The following is a 22480-nucleotide window of genomic DNA, read 5'->3' on the forward strand; positions in this document are numbered from 1 at the left end:
AACTTCACACTGGACTTCAAGCAACTCGGATTCTGTTCCTCTCCACTCTTCCTCCAGACTCTGGGACCTTGATTTCCAAATGAAATGCACGTATTGTGTACTGAACCAGACCGAGAGATTAAAGGCTCAGGAAATCTTCGCAGGTGTTTTGAGTTAATTCGCTGATTAGAGTCTTCTCAGGTCGACGTTTCTGTATTATAAATTCTTTATTGTAATATTTTGAGATACTGGATTTTTGATCTCCGTGAGCTGTAAGCCATAATCATTTTCCACGATATGTTTTTAGATGCACCTGTGTGTGTATTTATATTACACACACACACACACACACACACACACACACACACACACACAGAGAGAGAGAGAGAGAGAGAGAGAGAGAGAGAGAGAGAGAGAGAGAGAGAGAGAGAGAGATATCAGTGTTTTGAAATGTAGCTGGCTGTGTTTGTGTAGTGGGCTAATCTATGAAATCTGACTGCAGGCTCCCATGGGAGTACATTACCAGTAAACAAACCACTCTGAGTCGCTCTGTGTGCCGTCAACACCGCATGTACAGCTCAGCAGTTTCCAGTTTCCCGGAGTGGCAATAGGTGAAAGGATTTTACCTACGCCGAAAATGTCTCAACGTGAAGCTGAACATCAGCTTTTCTCTGCCAGTCACAGTTCAACCCTGTGTAGAAAATCTTACAAACAGTCATCTCTAAGCTGAGGCCTCATCCTGACAAGCTTGTCAGACCCATACTGTGAAATCTTTTTTTAACTCCAATAATACTCTGCGCCTTTGCTATTTTTAATCGGCAGGCAACAGACGCGAATAAACGCTGGAACAAAGGCGTATAAATATTCATTCTGGGGCGTTTCTCGGATTATAACGGGACGATTACGGGTTTTACTGGTATTACAGAGTAGGAAATATATCTCTATACGTATTGATCGAGATGTTACTGGCTACTATTCACGAATGTTCTGTCGACACACACGGACACGTTCGTCTTACTATCCTGGTGAGGATAGTCTTCCATTGCCATAATTATTAATGTAGCTAATCAATGCTAGAGGTATGTCTATACCTAAATCTAACCAGAACCTTAACCCCAGCACCACAAAGGAAATGTTTTGGGTACTTTTAGGTTTTTAAATAAAAGCTTTAGTCCCTATCTAACTAAATTGTTTATTCCTATCCTTTTGGGGGCGGGGCCAAGATACACACACACATTTTATATATGTTTTTTATATATATATATATATATATATATATATATATATATATATATATATATATATATATATATATATATATATATAAACCATGCGCACACAGGCATGCGAGATATTGACAGAGAAGCTCATTAATTATGAAAGTGAGCTGTGAGAACTACAACACTTTCATTTTCAGTATTATTCTCGCCTTCCTCTTCTCCTATTCGCTGCATCCGTTTTCCCTTCCACGCCATTTACCATAGGATGACTGAGAGCAAACAAGCAGCCAGATTTAAATATTTCCAAAACACACACACACACGCACGCACACGCATTAACTTTAACCAGTACATCGTTATCTAGGAGAACAGCTGGAGCGCTCTGGACTGGGCGTTTGTGTATGCGTCTTACGTCGTTATCGTTTCCAGACTCAGAAATCGTTGTCTAGAAAAGTGCGCTAATAGGTTTGCATAGGCATCGCTTTTCACTTTGAACAGAGCTATTTACATGCAAATGAGGGGACAAATTTGTGGGCGCAGCATGTTTTAAAGTAAAAGGGGAGCCGGGTGGAGCTCACTTACCAAATATATTCGTGGAATGTCCTTTCTTGGCAATGGGTTTGAGCTCGTTGTGTCCCCAGCCGTACTGCCTGTAGCTGTCCCACGCGTGCTTCATCATCTAGTGAGCCACAAATACAAGAGGGGGTTAGTAAGCCTCGTGAATATAAAGCAGTGTCTCAGCTCAGTCTGACATACAAATACAATAAGATGTCCCAACCAGGGTGTTTAAAAAAAAAAAAAAAAAAAAAACCCCACAGTAGAATAATGAGATGACGCAGGACCTTGATCCTCTGTGACACTCGTTTCATATCCTTTCACACTCTCAGATAAAGCTGGCCCCGTATGAGCTTCTCTCATTTCATGCAACGGTTAACATTTAAAGCAGCTGATTGAACGTGGGGCTTTTCGGTAATGTGTAGTGATGCGTTATAGGGAGAAGGTCATAGGGGAAATACACAGGCTTTGAAGACGCAGTTGGAGATTCGGCAATCAAAGATGTCCTTTACCCGGCGGCCCCTGCTGTGGCTATAACTCTGTTTGGTACACAGTATCTCTCTCCTTGCAGAACATCGGCCACAGGGAGCCGAGCGATTTCTGCTGCACTTGTGTGTGTAGGTGTGTTTCTGGTCGGCGGGGATGAAGCGGAGCCGTGTTTTGCATCAGCGCCGGTACGGACGGTCGTGCCTTCTTTCTCCGTGCGTTCCATCAAAAATAACGCACGTTTCTACCACCAGACATCCAGGTCACTGACATCAAATACTGATGCAACGCTGTCTCTTTATACACCATGCACACCCACAAACACACAGAGACTAGACCCTGACCCATAAATACACTATAACAAAACAAGCATTTTTTTTCTTTCTTTCTTCCCGGTCAACACATATGAGCAGTTTTACTCTTGCCCAGTATGAACACTCTCCCTTTTATATTATTGATAAAGGCTGTTCGCTAAAATGAATGAACATCACAGAAGCCTGTGTGCTTGGTCTTATTCTAGTCCTCCGTCCTGAGCAGAAGAGATCAAATTGTCTTCTACTATTCAGAGCCCGTAAGCTCCTGCAGTACCATGACGCAATTTGGGTACGCCGAAAGGTAAGTCATTAACGAGTGGTGACGTAATATACGTCTTCCTGCAGATTTCTCTGAGATGAGCTAATTATGTCAGCTCCTGATTTAAACACTCTGCCGAGTAGGAACAGTAATGTGAAGTTACTTGTGGTCTGAGGCATTTCACCGTAAGAACAAATTGCTTGCGGAAACCTGAGATGTGAGAAAGTCTGACTTTTCTCAGTTTACACTCTACCCAGCTTGTGGAGACTCTAGTCACAAACACCATATCTAATTTCAGACCAATATCTAGACTATACTTATAGAGTTTCGTCTTCGTTATGGTATAACCGAGACCCTAAAGGGCTTCAAGAAAAGAAAAGAAGGGGGGGAAAAAAAAAAAACGAACATCTTTAGTTTTTGGAAAGTCAAATGATGTCATTTCATCCTGCTTAAGCTCAACCGGTACGCTTTGAATCTCATACTAGCCTCATATCTGACAACTTTGGTTTTCATCACAGATCTTCAGTGAGGGCGTGTTTACAGAGACCACCGCAGCTTATCAAAACTTTTAAAGAACTTCTTTCCCTTCAGCGGGTTAGAAAACCTTACAGACGGTGGACGGTGGCTCAGTGGTTAAAGGCTCTGGGTTATTGATCAGAAGGTCAGGAGGTCAAGCCCCAGCACTGCCAAGCTACCACTGTTGCCCTTAACACGCACATCATACAGATGAATAAATGAACGTAATAAAAGTAAGTCGCTCTGGATGAGGGCGTCCGCCAAATGCCGTAAATGTAAAACGTAATGCAAATGGATGGTGGGCTAGCTCGAGAAGACAACTGCACGATGAGCATCGGCAGTGTTCAATATGGAATGAAACATGTGTCTGGTGATCAGTATTGTCAACAGGAAGTTCTCAACGACACTCTCGACGCATCAGAGCTTCTTTATAATCGACCGCTTAAACAGAATAGGATCGGCCCGAAATAACGACTTTCTAGCAAAAACAAAAGAAAAATGCTAATAACGACTCGCTTATCCCTACAATAAACAGATTTGCAATGGTTTGCTTGTACGTTAGGGTTGAGAACGCTACATCGTTTACAAATGCAGGGAGAAAAGGTAAGTTACTTAAAGCTATATTTCATGTAGATGTGTGTCCTGTGTGCTAGAAGTATTATTGCTGCAACTTACCAAGTGTACGTAAGTTAGGCTAGAAACTAAGGATACATCGATATTGATGTGGAGTATCGATGCATCGAGATCTGGTACAGAGTATCGGCCCGACCCGGTGCTGCTACTTGTAAAAAAAAAAAACAAAACGATCAACAAAAATAATAATAAAAATGCTCCGATACCAAAATCACTGTGTGACGGAAGCCTAGTGTACGTCGTCGTGCTAAATGATAACAGGCTGCACGGAATCACAGCAATCTAGACTTAATCAACAATTAACGATCAAAGCAAAGCAGACTGTCAAACGTGCTCTGTGAAAATATCGAGTGGAGGAACGACAGCAATACAAGTAACCTGAGGAAACATCTTAAACATAAAATTCAGCTCGAGGAGTTCGTGGGCGGCAACCAACGCTGGTTAGGCGAGAAAAAAAAAAAATGTCCAGAGACAAGGATGGATTCTCAGCGGTCCATCCTTGTACAGCTGTACAGCTCTCCACTGCAAACCTGCATGATCTAGGGTTACTAATGCACCTTTAATGTACTAGCTGATGCTGGAAATAAATCAGACTAGTAGCCGAAGTGCATGAACATGCACGTGTTCACTTTTCATTGCCACTACGCGAAGCATGGAGACATCCATCCGTCTTCCATACCGCTTATCCTACACAGGGTCACGGGGCAGCCTGGAGCCTATCCCACGCACTGGGGGAGGGCACCAGAGTATCCAGAGAAACCCCCATAAGCACGGATAGAACATGCAATCCCCACACACAGGGCGGAGGTGGGATTCAAACCCCCCAACCTCAGGATGTGAGAGGCAAACGTGATCACCACTAAGCCACGGTAACCGACGGGTTACTCATTTGAGTATCAGTATCGACAAGAACAAAATAATAATAATTTTAAAATGCTATCGAAGCCTCCTTACTACAAACCCAATTCCCTTTACCTTCTCTCCAATGGCTTAAGCCAGTTTTTCTGACACGTTCAGTCAAGCCCTCCTTTATTAATAGAAAGAGACTCCAAATCCCTTCGCTTTACTCTGAAAAGCTAAGCTAAGCCCATCATTTAAAGCCAGTCAAAAACATATCCATGTTCTTCTCGTGTAGACAGGATAGCCTGCTAGCTAGCTTATATCACGCCCCTTTGTTTATTCAACATGCAACAAAGCAACGTTCACAATGCGTGTTGACAACTCTTGTGATTAATCATCATTTCTACATTTGGTTTCCACTACATTTCGTTCAGTCTTTAAAATATGCGATCTAGCTCTCACCCTTAACGCTCCCTGTGCCTCCCCTGCAGTACTCTTGCACCTCCCAATGGGGGTTCACCTCACACTTTGGGGGAACGCTGGTTTAAAGCGAACGAGACCGAGCGTGTCCTTTTTACTCTTCCTTGAACAATTCCTTAATTGTACTGCCTCTCAAACCCAGCCCGTCTCTGGAATGAAAAGCCGTAACTGTACTGCTAAAATACGAGGCTAGGCTTCCGGTGTCTTTGACACTGCAGGTGCTGGTTTTCTCCAGTATCCCCAAACAGCAAAACACCACATGCTGGATGTAGCGAAGCCCGACGATAAGAGCAATGACTGACGCGTCAAGTATGTCCCTGTACATTACCACTGGTGTCCATATCAGTTCTTGATGTAGCCAATACCGGGTGTGACGGGAAAAACAACAGGAAAGAAAGATTAGCCGTGTCTGCCCGCCTGTTCGTCTGACTGAGTGATAGATGTTCCTGCTAACGGGTTTGAGTCCAAAGAACAAACATGGCACAGGCCGATGGTTACCGGCGTAAAATTCACCAGAAACGATGTGAAACCTTAGGATCTATAACGATAATAAAAATAAATATATAAATCGACCGGATTTGTGAAGTTCTGAAGCACAATGCTATGATTTTTTTTTTTTTTTAATTAAAATAAATTTGACTTCAGAGCACAAAGGCCCCTTGCCAAAAATAAATAAATAAAATAAAATGCCGTGAGGAACAGGCTAAAGAAGCTAATATATAAACACCACGGATGCGGTTCAGAGCGGACAGTGCTGCTTGTCCCCCGCTCGGGGACAAGGACACTATGGCAGTGAGATTTCGCCTTGTGGCCCTGTTTAAATCTTAAAAGGACACGACAAGCATCCTGAAGCCGAAGATGCGAGTTACTCCTGCGAAAGCTCCGGCAGCTTGCTGCAGACGCTCCCACAAATCTGCCCATAAACACATCCATCACAGTGTTTTATCCAGTCCTTCAGCTGTGGATCGTGTGAGCAGACTGACTCAGCTTTAGGAAGGTCAGCCTCATTCGCAACTGGAGTACTAATGTCCATACTGTACCTTACTACACAGTAGAAGTTATAAAATATATATCGAGACACCTTTCCATGTCTACTCGTTATCACCAGGATGCCAGGAAGACCTCACGGTTCTTAGGGACGTTACATGAAGGCATTGTTCGGCGCCCTGATGGTTTTTCCTACGCTGTGTCGAGAGACGAGCGTGACCGGGAGATCCGTTTAGAGCACATCACGCCGTCTGGAGCGTGTTCAAAAGACTCAGCACAGCAGACAGGAGGAGGAGGAGGAGGAGGATCGAGAAGGAAGATTGGGAATAAAGGAGGAGTCGAAAAAAAACAGAAAAATCTAAACATGAATGACAGAAAGGCATCGAGTAGTACACTGTTGGATCAGTGCGTGCTCGCAGAACCAGAGGCCAGACACCTCTTCAACTGTAAGAACACCAATTTGAGAAGGTGGAGAGAAAGAAGAAAAGAAAAAAGATGCAATCCCTGTGTATTACTTTTCATCTTACAGAAGGGGTGTGAGGGTGAAAGAGATGCAAGAGAGCAAGAGCATGGGAGAGAGGGAGAGAGAGAGAGGGAGAGAGAGAGCAAGAGCATGGGGGAGAGAGAGAGAGAGCAAGCAAGCGAGAGCATGGGGAAGAGAGAGAGAGCGCGCATGGGGAGAGAGAGAGACAGAGAGAGAGAGCGCGCATTGGGAGAGAGAGAGACAGAGAGAGAGCGAGCATGGGGGAAAGAGAGAGCGAGAGAGACAGAGCGAGAGCATGGGGAGAGAGAGACACAGAGCGCATGGGGGGGAGAGAGAGAGAGAGAGAGCGCGCAAGTGAGAGCATGGGGGAGAGAGACACAGAGCGCATGGAGAGAGAGAGCATGGGTAGGGAGAGAGAGAGCGAGAGTGCATGGGGGAGAGAGAGAGAGAGAGCATGGGGGAGAGAGAGAGAGAGCATGGGTAGGGAGAGAGAGAGAGAAAGCATGGGGGAGAGAGAGAGAAAGCATGGGGGAGAGAGAGAGAGAAAGCATGGGGGAGAGAGAGAGAGAGAATGGGTAGGGAGAGAGAGAGAGAAAGCATGGGGGAGAGAGAGAGAGAAAGCATGGGGGAGAGAGCATGGGGGAGAGAGAGACAGAGAGAGAGAGAGCATGGGGAGAGAGACACAGAGCGCATAGGAGAGGGAGAGGGGGAGAGAGAGAGAGCGAGAGCATGGGGAGAGAGAGAGAGAGAGCATGGGGAGAGAGAGAGAGAGAGAGCATGGGGGAGAGAGAGAGAGCATGGGTAGGGAGAGAGAGAGAAAGCATGGGGGAGAGAGAGAGAGAAAGCATGGGGGAGAGAGAGCATGGGGAGAGAGAGAGACAGAGCACATGGAGAGAGAGAGAGACACAGCGCATAGGAGAGGGAGAGGGGGAGAGAGAGAGCGAGAGCATGGGGAGAGAGAGACAGAGCATGGGGAAGAGAGAGACAGAGAGAGAGCATGGGGAGAGAGAGAGACAGAGCACATGGGGGGGGGAACGACTGAATAAAGAAGTGAAACAGAAGACAAGAATGGGGAAAGGATATAGAGGCAAGATGTAGTGTTACAGTGTCAAGCATTATCTTTAAACTGCCATTTTAGCAGGCAGGGTGATCAGGAGCACAACAGACAGAGCGTGGAGTTAAAGTATAGTGCCTGCCACTTGGAAAGGGATCAGCATTGGCGAGTGTTGCTACCCAAGTCCTTCAGAAAGCCCAGGACAAAGGTGTGTAGGAGGAAGTGAGGACTGTGTTCCAGTCAGTGCGCTGTAATGTGTTAACACTTTGCAGCGCACACTTTATAAACAGGTTCTGCAGATAAGCACTGGCTTTAGCTTTAGATCCAACACACACGATCAAGCTTCCACATTTCCCTGTATGAAGCCGAGCACATCCACCCGTCTCTTCGTGACTGCACTCCCCAGAAACCTGGCTGCAGTTGGAAGTCAGCCGCCGCTGCTCACACACAGCTTGCGGCACCTCGACGATCCATTACCGCTGGGTTCTGCAGGTGCCAGGATGATACCTGCAAAAAAACTAAACTAGTCTAAAAGCCCAACAGCCAAGAATAATGTGTTCACATCAGGTGTGCGCGCTCACCTGGGATCAAGAGAACAATATAATAAATTAAATAAATAAAAATATGACGTGCAGCCATAAAGAAAACCACAGGACAGGCTGATGATGAGAAGTGAGGCTCCGACAAGTTTCACCAGAGTCCTGAATGGAGATTCGACCAACTACAACAGACATCATCGTTTCTCATGGAGTCTGAAATGGTCTTATGCACCCATCCTCGATACCAGCGACAAACTAAACCGGTTTAAATAAAATCCAATCTTGTCAGTAATTAAAAACACATACAAGCCTTTTTTTTTAAAAAAAAAAAGTCCTATAAAACCCATCCTTTCCTCTTCCTCTCCGTGTTCCTCATAGCTCCGTGACCGTAGCAGTTGCGTAGGTGGTACCACAACTGGTTTCAGCTATCTATTAGGCATATGCTCGGTTATTCATCTGAGGCACGGCTATCATCCAGGACACGGTATCCAAAAGGCAACTAGCACCAGCACTCGCCGACGGCAAGCCAGCGCCATGCCGACCGATTCAAGTGCGTACTACATGCAGCCCATCAACATCACGCACGCCCGGATCAACATCGCAGAGCCTCCGATTATCCTGCTCCGTTTAGTTTAATCACCTCCGAGAACATCGTGAGCGCAAAGCACAGACGCCTGCGGGTCCTAAACGACGTCGTCGATGATGGACACCGATTCTCGATGCTTTCAGAAGGAATGGGCCACACAATTTCTCAAACCGAGACATAAAAAGCACATCACCGGTAACTTTTATGCCGGATCTGCTGTTTCTGGAGTGCGTCTATAAGCTCTGGCTCCACTGCTCTCTGCCAACGACTCCTGAATCGGACGGATCGTGTTTAGCCATGGCAGCACAGCACAATGCAGGGAGAAACTCATGGATTGTTTGGTGCAGGGTCATGCAGGGCTTCATCATAGTTTTTTTTTGCACAAATAGACCTACTCGAATTGGCGAAATCGCAATAAACACTAAACCGTTTCACGCTGCCTTTCGCAGTGATGTTTATCTGTAAATGAGACCTTTATTTATTTATTTTTTTAAACTGTACTCATGTTCGATGCACGTGAATCGAAGAGGGCTTTGGCTGAAAGCGTGTCGTGATGACGTCCCGGCCCAAATCTGCTGCGATTATGAAAAAAAAAAATCGCAAGCTCCTCCGAATACTGCGGCGTTTGCTCGATTTTGCGTTCATTTCTGCGGTGGCAAAAATCCTGGAAGAACCGATAAAAACTAGACGTTTCACGTAATTGTCGAGTACAATGAAAGTAATATTTAACGTGGTGAACTTGCCGTAATGTAAAACGCAGGACGTATGAGATTATACCAGACCCGTGTGCCGCTTTTAAAACGTGTAAACAGGCTGTAACGTCTCCTTTAGTCAGTAAGGTCTGTGGGAATGATTATTCTGTCCAGCAATTATGACCGGCTTGATGAAACGTAGGCGAGCGTAATTATGGCTCTATACGGTATGTCATACAGAAGAGGAAAGTTACGGGTTTTCGTTTAATACCAAGAAAGCAATAAATAATAATAATAATAATAATAATAATAATAATAATAATAATAATAATAATTTTAAAACAGCTCTTGGCAAATTGTCTTCTTACAACAAGGACATGAGCAGATCTGGTGAAGTCTGAAGAGAGGTTTCCTCCATGTTTAAAACTTCAAGTCGACTTAATATTACAACGGGAACGTGTAAATATTCAGTTCGTAAAACGTGCTTACATGTGTTATAAATGCACTTTGTGATGCTACATGCTAAAATCATGAAGTCCCAATGTGTAGTATTCCTCATATATATATCACAGCGATTTGCCGACTATCACAGCTTTTCATTAAGTAATGAACACCACATCATGCTTTTTAACCATCTATAGCTACGTTAGGTTGCGGAGTGTTTGCAAGACAAATTAGTTCTAGGTATCACTTACAACATAGTACCTATAAACAGCCGTTCCCCTACCAGCCTCCTGAAACGAATAAAACAAACAAAAGAAAAAGCGCGGCTGGTCGTGGTACAGAGAACGCAGAAAGGCATCCGAGAGCCTCCAAACAGATCAGCGTATCTGGAAGCTTAGTGGTTGGTGTAAGTGTAGAGCTTCACTCTGCTGATTACTGTATGATCATAGTCAGATCAGACACCGGAGACTTTGTGAGGAAAAACCTGACGTCTTCACGTCTGCAAGGAATTTTTTTTCGGAATGTAGGAAACGTCTTCCTTCTCAGCCTAGAGAAAGTTTATACGTGACCGGTAGAGACAGAGCGGACAGAGAGATGGAACAGGGTCAGAAGCAGAGAGGAAAATGACGGGCTGAAGCGCACGAGCGCAAACACAAAACGCTTGCACATGTGATGAAAGCTCTGCTCGTGTTCTCTCTATACTGCCTCTCTGCTCCTAGCAATCGCTACAAGCTAATCCACACAGATGAAATAAAGCCAGAATGCCATGCTTAATCTGTTCAAGCATGGAATCAAAAGAGGTGTGCTCATGAGGCAATAGCATGGGAAGAGGAGCATTGTGGGTGCATATTGTTCTTGGTCACGCTATTCAAGGTTAGCACAGCTCACAGGCACAATCCCAAATCCTTTCACCTGGAATAGTTGAGCACCTTTAGAAGGTAAAGAACAGTCTAGAAAACATTTTTCATTTGCTGCGGGTTTTTTTTTTTTTTTTTTTTTTCTCGCCATGTTGTGACAAGTTCTAGGAATTTTTTTCCAAGATGATTACGTTTAGTATTTTACAAAGTAAAACATTCCTTCGTACTTTTTCTACCTTACTAGTCTTCCCAACTTTTATTCAGGTTAGTCATAGACCGTTTCCAGACACTAGTCCCCCATTGCCCAACTAGCACGTGAGGCTGGAGCCGGTCCTGGAGATAAGAAGCTGGAGATTAGAATCTTCGGCAAAGTTACACCGAAGTATCTCACGTAGTCACCGACGTGAAGCAGATCGATAGAGATGGCTATAATTTTGCACTACGGTAGGAAAATCTGACAAGTTAGGACAAATCAACAGAACACCGTCTGCTATATCGCGTGTGCGGGTGCTGAGGATGGTGGAGTGTTTGTAGCGTGTCCTTACGACACTTGTTTAGAATTTAGACCCGTCATCTAGAAGGCTGCTTTAATCTGATCGCTCTAAACGCAATCATCACTGACATCTGGGGAATCAGCGGTTATCAAAACCGGGGAGAGCCTGCAGTCAGAAAGGGAACGTGACCGAGCATGCGCTAAAACGAGAATAAATCTCGGCATGGCTTTTAAGAGGTGGCGGAAACTCTTTTTCTGCCGTATAGGTAAAGCTGTTCAGTGGCTCAATAGGCAGCTAGCTAACGTTAGCACACTTGTTCGCTTGATTCAGATAGATAAGAGTTTCCTATGTTGTTTTGTTATGACCAGTGTGGTAATTTGTACTTATTTTCTTTTAGCACTGAGAGAGAGCAACTCGCCTCCACACCAAGAAACCCGTATCCGCCGCCACCTCCACTTTCAAGTACCGGAGCGAATGTACAACCCACACGAATACCTCAAACCATCAGATTCATCTCCGCGAAGGAGCAGTGCCGAAGCACGACCCACATTTGAAAAGAATAACCCCGTAAGTAACTTGCAGTTTTATGTTTCAAACAGAGATGGCGATAGAGAGGCAAAAGTTCACTTCTGCAGCTTCCGGCATAATACAAACATTTCCAGACAAACGGAATATTAAAATCCTCCAATAGATGTGTAAGCAAAGTGGTTCTGAGGCTGCAGGAGGTGAAAGCAAGTGGAAATCCGAAATGGTTGATGAGAGCTGTAGTCAAGACATGACATTCATCCCATGGGTTTCCAGAGCTCCGAGATGGTAAATTATACCTATATATCTTCTTGAACACTATCTGGGAATAATAAAGTGCGATGGGTGTACTTACTTTGTTAGAGAAGCCCATCAACATATGAAAAGAACATGTTTTTTCAAGACTGATTCAATTTTTTCCACCACAATGTAGTGGCTTAAGATTCGCCTTCAGCTACCAAGACGGCGTGCCAAACACCGCACGATCGCTAACTGCAGTACTTAATGTACCATGTAATATGTTTGCTCGGGCTTCTACCTCAGCCAGCGGCAGCTCAATTTCTTTTGCAGATTTTTGCGCCAGTATTTCAGACATTTTAACAGAAAATCATCATGGCTAATTACTTAACATGCCACTTCTATCGCTTGTGCCCAAAGGACATCTGGAGGCGTCATCTAGGTGGGCTTGACGTGCCCGTTCACGTGCTTTTAAAATAATTTGCGATTAATAAACCGACCAGATGTAGGAAGGATGCAGGAACATTCTCTGTGCTTTCATCTTTTCTTTTTTCCTCTCAAGGTTTCTTCCTCATATCGTCTCAGAATTTTTCCTTGCCGCTTGCTCATATCGGGGATCAATTTATACATTTAAAACTAATATCTATTAAAAGCACCAAACAAATAAAACCGAACATAATTGAATAACCAGCTACTGATAGGAAGGGGGCAATCACTTTTTCACATACACAAATCCATAATTATACATGTTTAAAATTACACATCAATACATATTAATAAATGCATATAGAATACACTAATACATACAGCCTATAACATTGCTGTGTTTTGTGTTCCCTCGAGGTCCCTTTGACGCATCATTAGGTTTTGGTTTAAGATGTGATGTCATTTAGTGTCCGAAATGTGCCCAAATTCAGACAAAACACTCTTTCACGGCACTGTACGTGTGATTTAAACATCTGATGTTGACGACGTGAAAAGCGTACGCTGTATCTGAGGATCAGAGTCCGGTACTGAAACGTAACGGCGTTCATACCGGGTCAATGCAGATGAATACGTGTTCCGGCGAACCGTTTCGTTGTAGGTAAACGTTTGATCAGGGCATTGTATGCATCTGTAAGTGTTTTCCACTCGCACCTGCTTTTCACTCCTTTGATATCACGACATGTCGATGTCCGTGACACACAAACATTGACGCGAGATGAGGTCCCCTTGTGAGCAGCAGATGGCCCTGCTGTGAGGCTTCCACTGAAATAGGGCAAGGCGGACCATGCCCTACAGGACACTTCTGTTTGTTTGTGTGCTTGTGTGTCTGTTTGTGCATCCACACACATGTGAGACCCCAAGTGGTCAACATCCCATGGTGAATGGCAGATGTCCCTTCTGTGACCTACACAAAACTGAAAGGAGGGATAATTATAAACCGATTCCCTCCTCCTACACCTGTGTGTGTCATATGAGCGGTGTTATTCTGCTCAGACAGATGGCTTTTCAGTAGCCTCTCACCCCACGTCTCTATAACTCCAGTCTCTTTATTACTCTGCAGCTATCCGAGCCATATTAAGGACAGTTTTAAAAGCATGCTGTCCACATCTCCAGGGTTTACTAGCAAACTTGTTAGGAAAAGTACCTCAGGACAAGTTGCGCACGTGTGTGTGTGTGTGTGTGTGTGTGTGTCATACCAAGTTTTCGGTCACCTCGCTTGTACCTTACATTGTTAATCTAAAAATGCACTCTAAAAACGTCCTTATTTAAGAGGACACTGTATGCATTAGATTTATCGAGGTCATAAAGTGCTGCAGTGATGACGCATTTATGTCGGCCAACCCGGAAGTCAGCATCACCCAGGTTCCTTCGACGACAAAAAAAAAAAAAACTACAATTAGAAAAGAAAATACTATAAATTGATAAATCTGGGCAGTGGTGGGTCAGTGGTTAAAGGATCTGGGTTACTGATCAGAAGGTCGGGAGTTCAAGCCTCAGCACTTCTAAGCTACCAATGTTGGGCCCTTGAGCAAGGCTTTTAACCCTCAACTACTCAGATGTATAAAGGAGATAAATGTAAATCGCTCTGGATGAGGGCGTTAACCAAAATGCCATAAAAGTAAATGTAATGTAATCTACAAGAAAGTTTTGAGTGGGAATAATTTGCCAGAGCGCGAGTATAAACAACGAGGCTATAGTTAGTAGATGAGTTTTCCTGTTCAACGTGAGGTTTAATGTCCCCGACAACCGCTGTAGTCCCATTTAGCCACTTGTTAGCAAGACACGTAAAAGCTTTTAAAAAACAATCACGAGTGGCGTATTGACGTATTTTATGTCGTAGAATAAAACGTGAAAATATCTTGAGCTTGTGTTAACCACAGACCTTATTTCAGGCATTTAAACCAAAAAACGTTAACACATTTCCGTGTTTTAGGACTCATTCCTACACCACTACAATATGGGAAGTACTCCCAGTATCCGGTCCTGTTAGAAAACGTTTCACACTTAGACGCTTTTCTTTTTTGTTGTTGTAGATTTGCAACTAGAGGGCTGCGCATACCACTACACACACTCTACTCTCACCTCTCTGATCTTGTTCCGTTTCTCTTTCACGTCAGGGTCTCCGGGGTCTCCATCGTTGATGCCCACCAGTTTGGGCATGGGCACTGGGGGCAGTGGCTTTGGCCCGTCCTTCTTTTTCAGGTCCTTTACCACCTTAGTCTTTTCCGTCTGGATCTCCGCCCTCAGCTCATCTTTGGACTTGCGAAGTTTCTCCTTGGCCTCCTGCAGCGCGCGTTCGTGATCTGCCCGGATTTTACTGCGGAGGCTCTCCTCCTCTTCCCTACAAGGGCATGAGCACAGCAGGGCACAGAGATTAGCATCATGTGAGGTTATCACAAAATCATGCTGAAACGCTGAAGTACACAACGTCATTCGCTCTAGCCTGATACGTGCTTAGGCCGGCAGATATCAGATAAGTCCATAAATACATACGGACAAAGTGTCTCACTGAAGAAAGTAGGGGCAGCACCCGAGTCAATCAATCCAGAAAGGGATGAACCGAGTTATACCATGGTCGGTCTGAATACTCGATTCTGATTGGCTGGAAGGTGTGCGGTTCAAACCGCATAACGCACAGGTAGTTCCAGTCAGTTTAATCACCGTTCTAAATTAACGCGCTGCCAATAAACAACTGTAACCATAGTAACGTACAGATACATTTGCATACAGTAGTTATTAGTAGACACGGCACAGATGCAGGTAATTCACATACATACACATACGTTTATATACACTCTCTCTCTCTCGAACTATTTACTACAATTAATTCAAACAAATAAACGTAATCTTATCGCACTAGTTTATCTCGGTGTATGGTTTAGAGCGGGCAGAATTCTAGATCTAACGACACGTACGTAAAATAACTAACAAACTAATAAATGAACCCATATCTTTGTCCTTTCGGTCAAATTTTGCGCCTCAAATGCACATCACTGAGCTCTTTAATTTGTGCTGGCGAGCAACCACGGGAGAAGCAGGAGGATTCACGGCTAGGTGCGTGTTACCTGATTTTACTGCACTCCGCAGACGCAACCACCGCCTGCTTCACGTCAGACGGTTCTTTACCTCCACGTCGTGCATAAAAATAGCGTAATGCACACCTAGCTTACATTTGTCAAACAAAACGGCAGCGCAACAAGGAGAAAGACAGGGGCATACTTCAGCTCCTAAAAAGGAGTCATCGTCTGTCGTTTGGAAGTATTTCGGGGTTTAGATGTTGTGAGGTTGACCGGGTGCATGTCCTATGCAAAGTGTGCTTCGGAGCAGTATCGGTGTCGCACGGTAACACAACAAACAAACATCGACCACCTGAGAAACCAACGGAAAGTGCAATAGAGAACGTCAAAAGGTTGAAGACATGAAAAGCTTTAAGCACACAAAATTCCCGGCCTTTCCTAACGCAGACAACGATCACGGGGACGTTGCTCGACGTGACACTGTTGTCGCCTGGCTCGCAAAGACACGTAGAAATAACTGAGGCAAACACGTTTCCTTTAGCCAAGGATGTATGTACTCAAAGTTACTCTGCCTGAGCTGTATGTGAAATGATGACGGGAAAGAGAGAGAGAGAGAGAGAGAGAGAGAGAGAGAGAGAGAGAGAAATGTGTGCCGTTCACTGTTTTGCTGCCAGGACGGACTTGTGGTCGAGTAGAACCGCACTATTCATTATGTAGACAGCAAGTTTGAAATGAAGAACATAGAGCAGAATCTATTGCCAGAACCAGAACCATATCTCCCTGCAGTTCTCGCCTGGAGTCCCACTGAAGCGAAGCCGGGTTCAGCCTGGTCACTACCTGGATAATCGTGATGATCGTTTTAACCGTTATCACACGGCCTTAACTTGAGGTAGATGGATGATCCTGATTGTTAAATTGTGCTACATGAGATCTTTCAAAACAAGCAAACACTACGCATGCCGAGAACACTGTAGCTGCATAACACACTGATCAAACATGTCTAATGAACTCCATTTGCTTTCTCCCTTAACACCAAATCCATCATTCAGTACGTTTACATGGACAACAATTTTCCGATATGAAACCGATTAAGACGATACTCTGATTAAGAAACTAGCATGTAAACAGCGATTATTGATGACCTTAATCCGACTAAAGTCATACTCGGCGTAAACACAAACGGAATTAAGACTTGTGGAGTATTCCTGTTTTGGTCGCATTATCGACGTGCGTTACAGACATGTACACACCTTAATCACACTATTAACGTCGTGTGGGAGTTTTCACCACATTGTGTGACAGGACACGTATACACACGGCAGCGCTCAACCGTTTGACGGCAAACAAGAGAGCACGGCTGCGTCCCAAACCGCGTACTTACCTTCTATATGGTACGAAGTGAAATACACGTATTTTGCCTACTATATAATAGGCAAGTATGCGGTTTGGGACGCAGCCCACAGCTTCAAGCAGTCGTCTATCTGCACGTATAGCATGACAGATAATTCACCGCACTTGAAGCTTTCGTAAAATTACAAATAAAAACACCCAAAACTGTATACGGTCCCATAACGAAGACCAACTGTATGTCGATACGTGAAATTCTGGAGGGAACGTCGGACGACGTGGCGCGGGGACGTAATGACGTGTGCTGTTAATCGCTCTATGTTCTATAACATGTACAAACCTGAACATGAAAGGAATATTCTAAAAACACCTTATTCAGAATATTGTCTTATTCAGAATAAGGTCAGTAATTAGATTATTGCTGCCATTGCAGCACTCTGTAAGATGACGTTTCTGTTTTGATGTAGCGAGTGGAAGCAGTACACAATGCATGGAGTTCATAAATCCTAAAGAGCAGCTGATGGGCAGTCAGAGATGCATCGTGGCCATCTAGAAGTTCCTGGGCTGATGTTTTTCTTCCACGTAATTCACTCACCACCTGGAAGTCAGAGCATCAGCCGACTCCACAACCAATTTCTAAATCAAGTTCGAAAACAATCGCAAACTTAAATCCTCGGCGAGCAGGACACACTTGGGTAACTAGCAAAAACATGGAAGCAAGAAAAGAAAATTACAACACCACACTGCCAAATATTCGGATGATAATTGATTCAAATTATCCAGCTTAAAATATGCCGTTTTTAATTGCTATGCCTTCTAGCGTAAGCACGTTTTGTGAGCTTCAAATGAACCAATATGCAATTTGTAAGATATCACTAACTCCTTGGTTTGCGGCAAGACGGTTTAACGCTGGCTTTCAGAACAAATGTTTAATGCAACGAGAACAGACGTGGTTTCCGTCGAGCCAAACCTCTAATCACACCTTCCTTACGCATGCGGCTAATGCGGGTCCTAAAGTGAGACCAGGGGTGCTGAGGTCAAGAGCTTTCGCCATAAACAGCAGTCAGTAAAGCAGTTAGGTTGCCGTCGATGTTTTCAGACTCTAATGGTTCCAGTAAAAGGCTAAAAAGGTCTGTACTCTACAGACTTTTTCTGATAACACAGTAACGTGACGCATTATATATTTTAAATGCATGTCATTTGATTACAGTTACAGATGTCGATGAGATTACGTTACAGATGTATTGTGAAGAAAATGATATTGAGTCGAATGCATTTTTTAAATAAATCATGTGTTGCGTGGCTGAAATGGCGTAACCCGGGCCTGGGAATTAGGCTCTGTAGCCCTGAAGATTTTTTCTTTAGCTGTGAACAATTCTCCACTTGGAGCGGTTCGTCACTATGAATGACGATAAGTACCAGCATTACACTGGAGAGTCTGAGCCTAATGTGCACCCGAACAGGACATGGTAAGAGATTCAACTACAAATCTGTCTTCGCTGGCTCTACTAAACTCCCCGATCGCCTTAATTCTTCTCTTGTATATTCTGGCCAGGGTTCTTCTTTGTTCTGCAGGCCCACTCTAGCGTTCGTCACTTCAAGCGAGCGACACGTCAAACACACAATTAGGAAAGCCGTCGACGGCTTTCGGAACCAATTCTCTTAACAGACGCACAGTGAGGCCTGGACAAATGAAAGTGCAAGCTGTCTTTAGTTTAATGCAAAACGATCACAGTACGCATGACAGTTTCAGGCTATCGAGCAATTATACGTCACACAGAATTATATCCGCCTTAAGCTTTACGTTTGGGGAAGGGGAGGACTAACATCCCCCTAAAACCTGCATGAATATTGTATGATTACATGACAGACAAAGAGACTGCATGATTTACATTCGATGTCGTTTTATCTGCTGTCAGATAAGATCAGAGGCATCGCTGACGGGACATCGCTCAGAGAGCAGCAGCGTATTTTAAAAAGTCGGAGAATATTTTCTTCCTGTTTGCTTCAGGAGACACAGACCGTCTCAGCCATTTCCATTACTCAACCTCATCGTTATGCTTAAATCAAGTCTCGTTTTCTGCCTCTCGCTGTGAGAAGAGAGAGCAGAAGAAATCTATTTTTACTGGCAGGGAGACTCAAGGTTTTCAAGACTATTAGTGAGCTGGGGGGGGGGGTGTGGGGAGGCTTTGAACAGAGCACTTAAGATACTCTGAAATATGTGGGTTTTGGTGACGTTCAACTTACCGGGGGGGGGGGGGGGGCAAAAATATATAATCAGCTGGATATAATGCATCGATATGCAAGCATTTGAACGCTAACTAATTACAATATGAATATGACACTGATACGGTATTCAACGTAAAGGAGCATACTAATTGAAAGAGTGAATTAAACAGCCATGAGACCTACTGACTGTGTGGAAATAATCCACGGTGTTGAATATTGACGCGTTCGACTCCAAACTGTTTTGGGTTGCAGATGGACTAGTTCTCAACAGTACAGCCTTTAAAAGGAAGGCATTTAAATTCTTTGAAAAGCTTGTATTTCGCACTGAAGTTAAGCAGGGTTGAGCCTGGCCAGTACCTGAATGGGAGATCTCCTGGTGAAAAAGATTGCTGCTGGAAGTGGTATTAGTGAGGCCAGCAGGGGGCGCTCACTGTGTGGTCTGTATGGGGCCTAATGCCCAGGTATAGTGACGGGGACACTATACTATAATAAAAACAGTACAGTCTTTCGGATGAGACGAGGTCCTGACTCTGTGGGCATTAAAAATAAAAGGAGTAGGGGTATAACCTCGGTGCCTTGGAAAAATTCCCCCCATTGGCCCTCATCTATCATGGCTCCCCATCTCTGAATTGGCTACACCACTCTCTCCTCTCCACTAATAGCTGGTGTGTGGTGGGCGTTCTGGTGCACTATGGCTGCCGTCGCATCATCCAGATGGATGCTACACACTGGTGGTGGTTGAGGAGGAGATCTTACCCCCCCTCCCACACCCCTATACCATGTAAAGTGCTTTGAGTGCACATAAAAGCGCTATATAAATGTAACTAACTAAATAACGCACAAGTGGCATCGCGCTCTGGGGTTTTCATGCTCAGTGGATATTTACAAGAAAACAGTCTTGCTGTCCTTGAAAATGACAGAGAGAAACAATAAAAAGGCAAACAAAAAAGGAAAAGAAAGATTCATGAGTGGCAGAGCTTAAAAGCATGCTCTGTAAACAGGAGGGACGTTTACACAACCGCTCGGCAGTTCAGGACCTTGCCTGGAAAAATGACAGGACCTGCTGAAGAGAACCAGGAATACGTTAGTGATGACATAACGGTGATCGAGTTACAATCATTTGGATCTCAAGGCCACGATAACATTAAACAGGCGTGTGCTTTTCACCGCCACCGTGCAGTCCATCCAGGATTCTGCGATCGTGGAAACGAACGCAAAGTTATTATTATCCGAATAATATACAGATATTCGGAGGAACGTGCAATTTTCCAAAATTCCCACAGATTTTCACGAAGACGCATCCATACCTCTTCGATTCATGTGCGTCGAACACGAGCACAGCTGGAAGGTCTCGTTTACCAACAAACTTCACTGCAAAAGACCGCGCAAAACTATCGCGTGCGGTCGCATTTTCGCAGATTCTAGTAGTTTTCCGCAATACAGATTTAAAAAGGACTCAAGTTGCATCGCGAATTTTGAAAAAAGCTGCAGCAAAATGACACATTTTTGGCCATGATCGCTAAATAACACGTTGCATGTACGTGTTCCTGATTGTTTAATACTATGTAGGTTGCTAATTTCGGTATCGGTATGGACAATCACCTTTGTGATTAAATCTGTTTGACTAACTCTGGAAAGAAAGCGGGGCAATAATCCAGGTCAACCTCTTAAATTTCCATTATATGGACCATATAAAGGCTTTTTCTCCTCCTCCTCCTTTTCCTCCTCGCTCTCACTTATTCCCCAGAGGTGGTTGCTATCTCTTTTAGATGGTGCGCTTTGCAGCTGTTTGTTCCCGACTAAATCACTCTGAACCAGAGGGCGCTCGGGGAAAAATTCCTTCGGTATCAAATGATAAAGAAGCCTTTTCAGAAAACGGTACCACACAAGGGCTTTCCACTGATGTTCCACGTCATCTCTCCTCTCGGTCCACTCCTGCCCATTTCCGTCTTCAGCTTTGCATAATGAATAGTAGCTACACAAGAGACTCATCTCTGTGCATATTATTTACAACTATTTATACAGCGCCCTCCGCGGATAAACACCCTCGGTAAATATGAGCAAAGAAGACTGCGAAAAATAGTCTTCATTGTTGAAACTTTTGATTGTGTGTTCAAAAATGCACAAAAATACTCCGCTCTCATGGAGATCAAATAATTGTAAACACAACACAGGTTTATCCAAAAAGAAATTTGGTACATATAAAGTGTGGAACAATTATTGACACCATTTTAGTCAATACTTTGTGCTACCTCCCTTTGCCAAGATAACAGCTCTGAGTCTTCTCCTATAATGTCTGATGAGGTTGGAGAATACATGGCAAGAGATCTGAGACCGTTCCTCCGTAGAGAATCTCTCCAGATCCTTCACATTTCGAGGTCCACGCTGGTGGACTCTCCTCTTCAGTTCACCCCACAGGTTTTCTATGGGGTTCAGGTCAGGGGACTGGGATGGTCATGGCAGGAGCTTGATTTTGTGGTCAGTAAACCATTTTTGTGTTGGTTTTGATGTATGTTTTGGATCATTGTCCTGCTGGAAGATCCAACCACGGCCCATTTGAAGCTTTCTGTCAGAGGCAGTCAGGTTTTCATTTAATATCTGTTGATATTTGATAGAGTCCATGATGTCATGTATCCTAACAAAATGTCCAGGTCCTCTGGCAGAAAAACAGCCCCAAAACATTAAAGATCCACCACCATATTTACCCGTGGTCATGAGGTACTTTTCCATATGGCTACCTCTCTGTGTGCCAAAACCACCTCTGGTGTTTATTACCAAAAATCTCTATTTTGGTTTCATCTGACCATAGAACCCGATCCCATTTGAAGTTCCAGTAGTGTCTGGCACACTGAAGACGCTCGAGTTTTGTTTTTGGATGAGAGTAGAGGCTTTTTTCTTGAAACAGCTTGTGGTGATGTAGGTGACTTCGGATTGAGTTGTGGAGACTTTCTGACCCCAAGACACAACTAACTTCTGCAATTCTCCAGCTGTGATCCTTGGATATTTTTGGCGACACGTACCGTCTTCTTCAGTGCGTTGAGACGATATAGACACACGTCCTCTTCCAGGTTGATTCATAACATTTCCAGTTGACTGGAACTTCTTAATTATTGCCCTGATGGTGAAATGCGCATTTTCAATGCTTGTCCTATTTTCTTATAGCCTCTTCCCATTTTGTGAAGCTCAACAACCTTTTGCCGCACATCACAGCTACATTCCT

General features: G+C 44.2%; 1 protein-coding gene across 1 annotated transcript in view; it reads right to left on the reverse strand.

The window, feature by feature from the left end:
- Positions 1-22480, reverse strand: part of man1a2 (mannosidase, alpha, class 1A, member 2) — an 82885-nt gene that overhangs the window by 41914 nt on the left and 18491 nt on the right. Inside the window, exons 3-4 of the mRNA XM_053627564.1 lie at positions 14750-15008; positions 1782-1878 (exon numbers count right to left, since the gene is read on the reverse strand). Coding sequence (XP_053483539.1) covers positions 1782-1878; positions 14750-15008 — 356 coding nt within the window. The remainder of the gene's footprint in view (positions 1-1781; positions 1879-14749; positions 15009-22480) is intronic.

This window comes from Ictalurus furcatus, chromosome 6 (assembly GCF_023375685.1).
Source record: "Ictalurus furcatus strain D&B chromosome 6, Billie_1.0, whole genome shotgun sequence".
Lineage (NCBI taxonomy): Eukaryota > Metazoa > Chordata > Actinopteri > Siluriformes > Ictaluridae > Ictalurus > Ictalurus furcatus.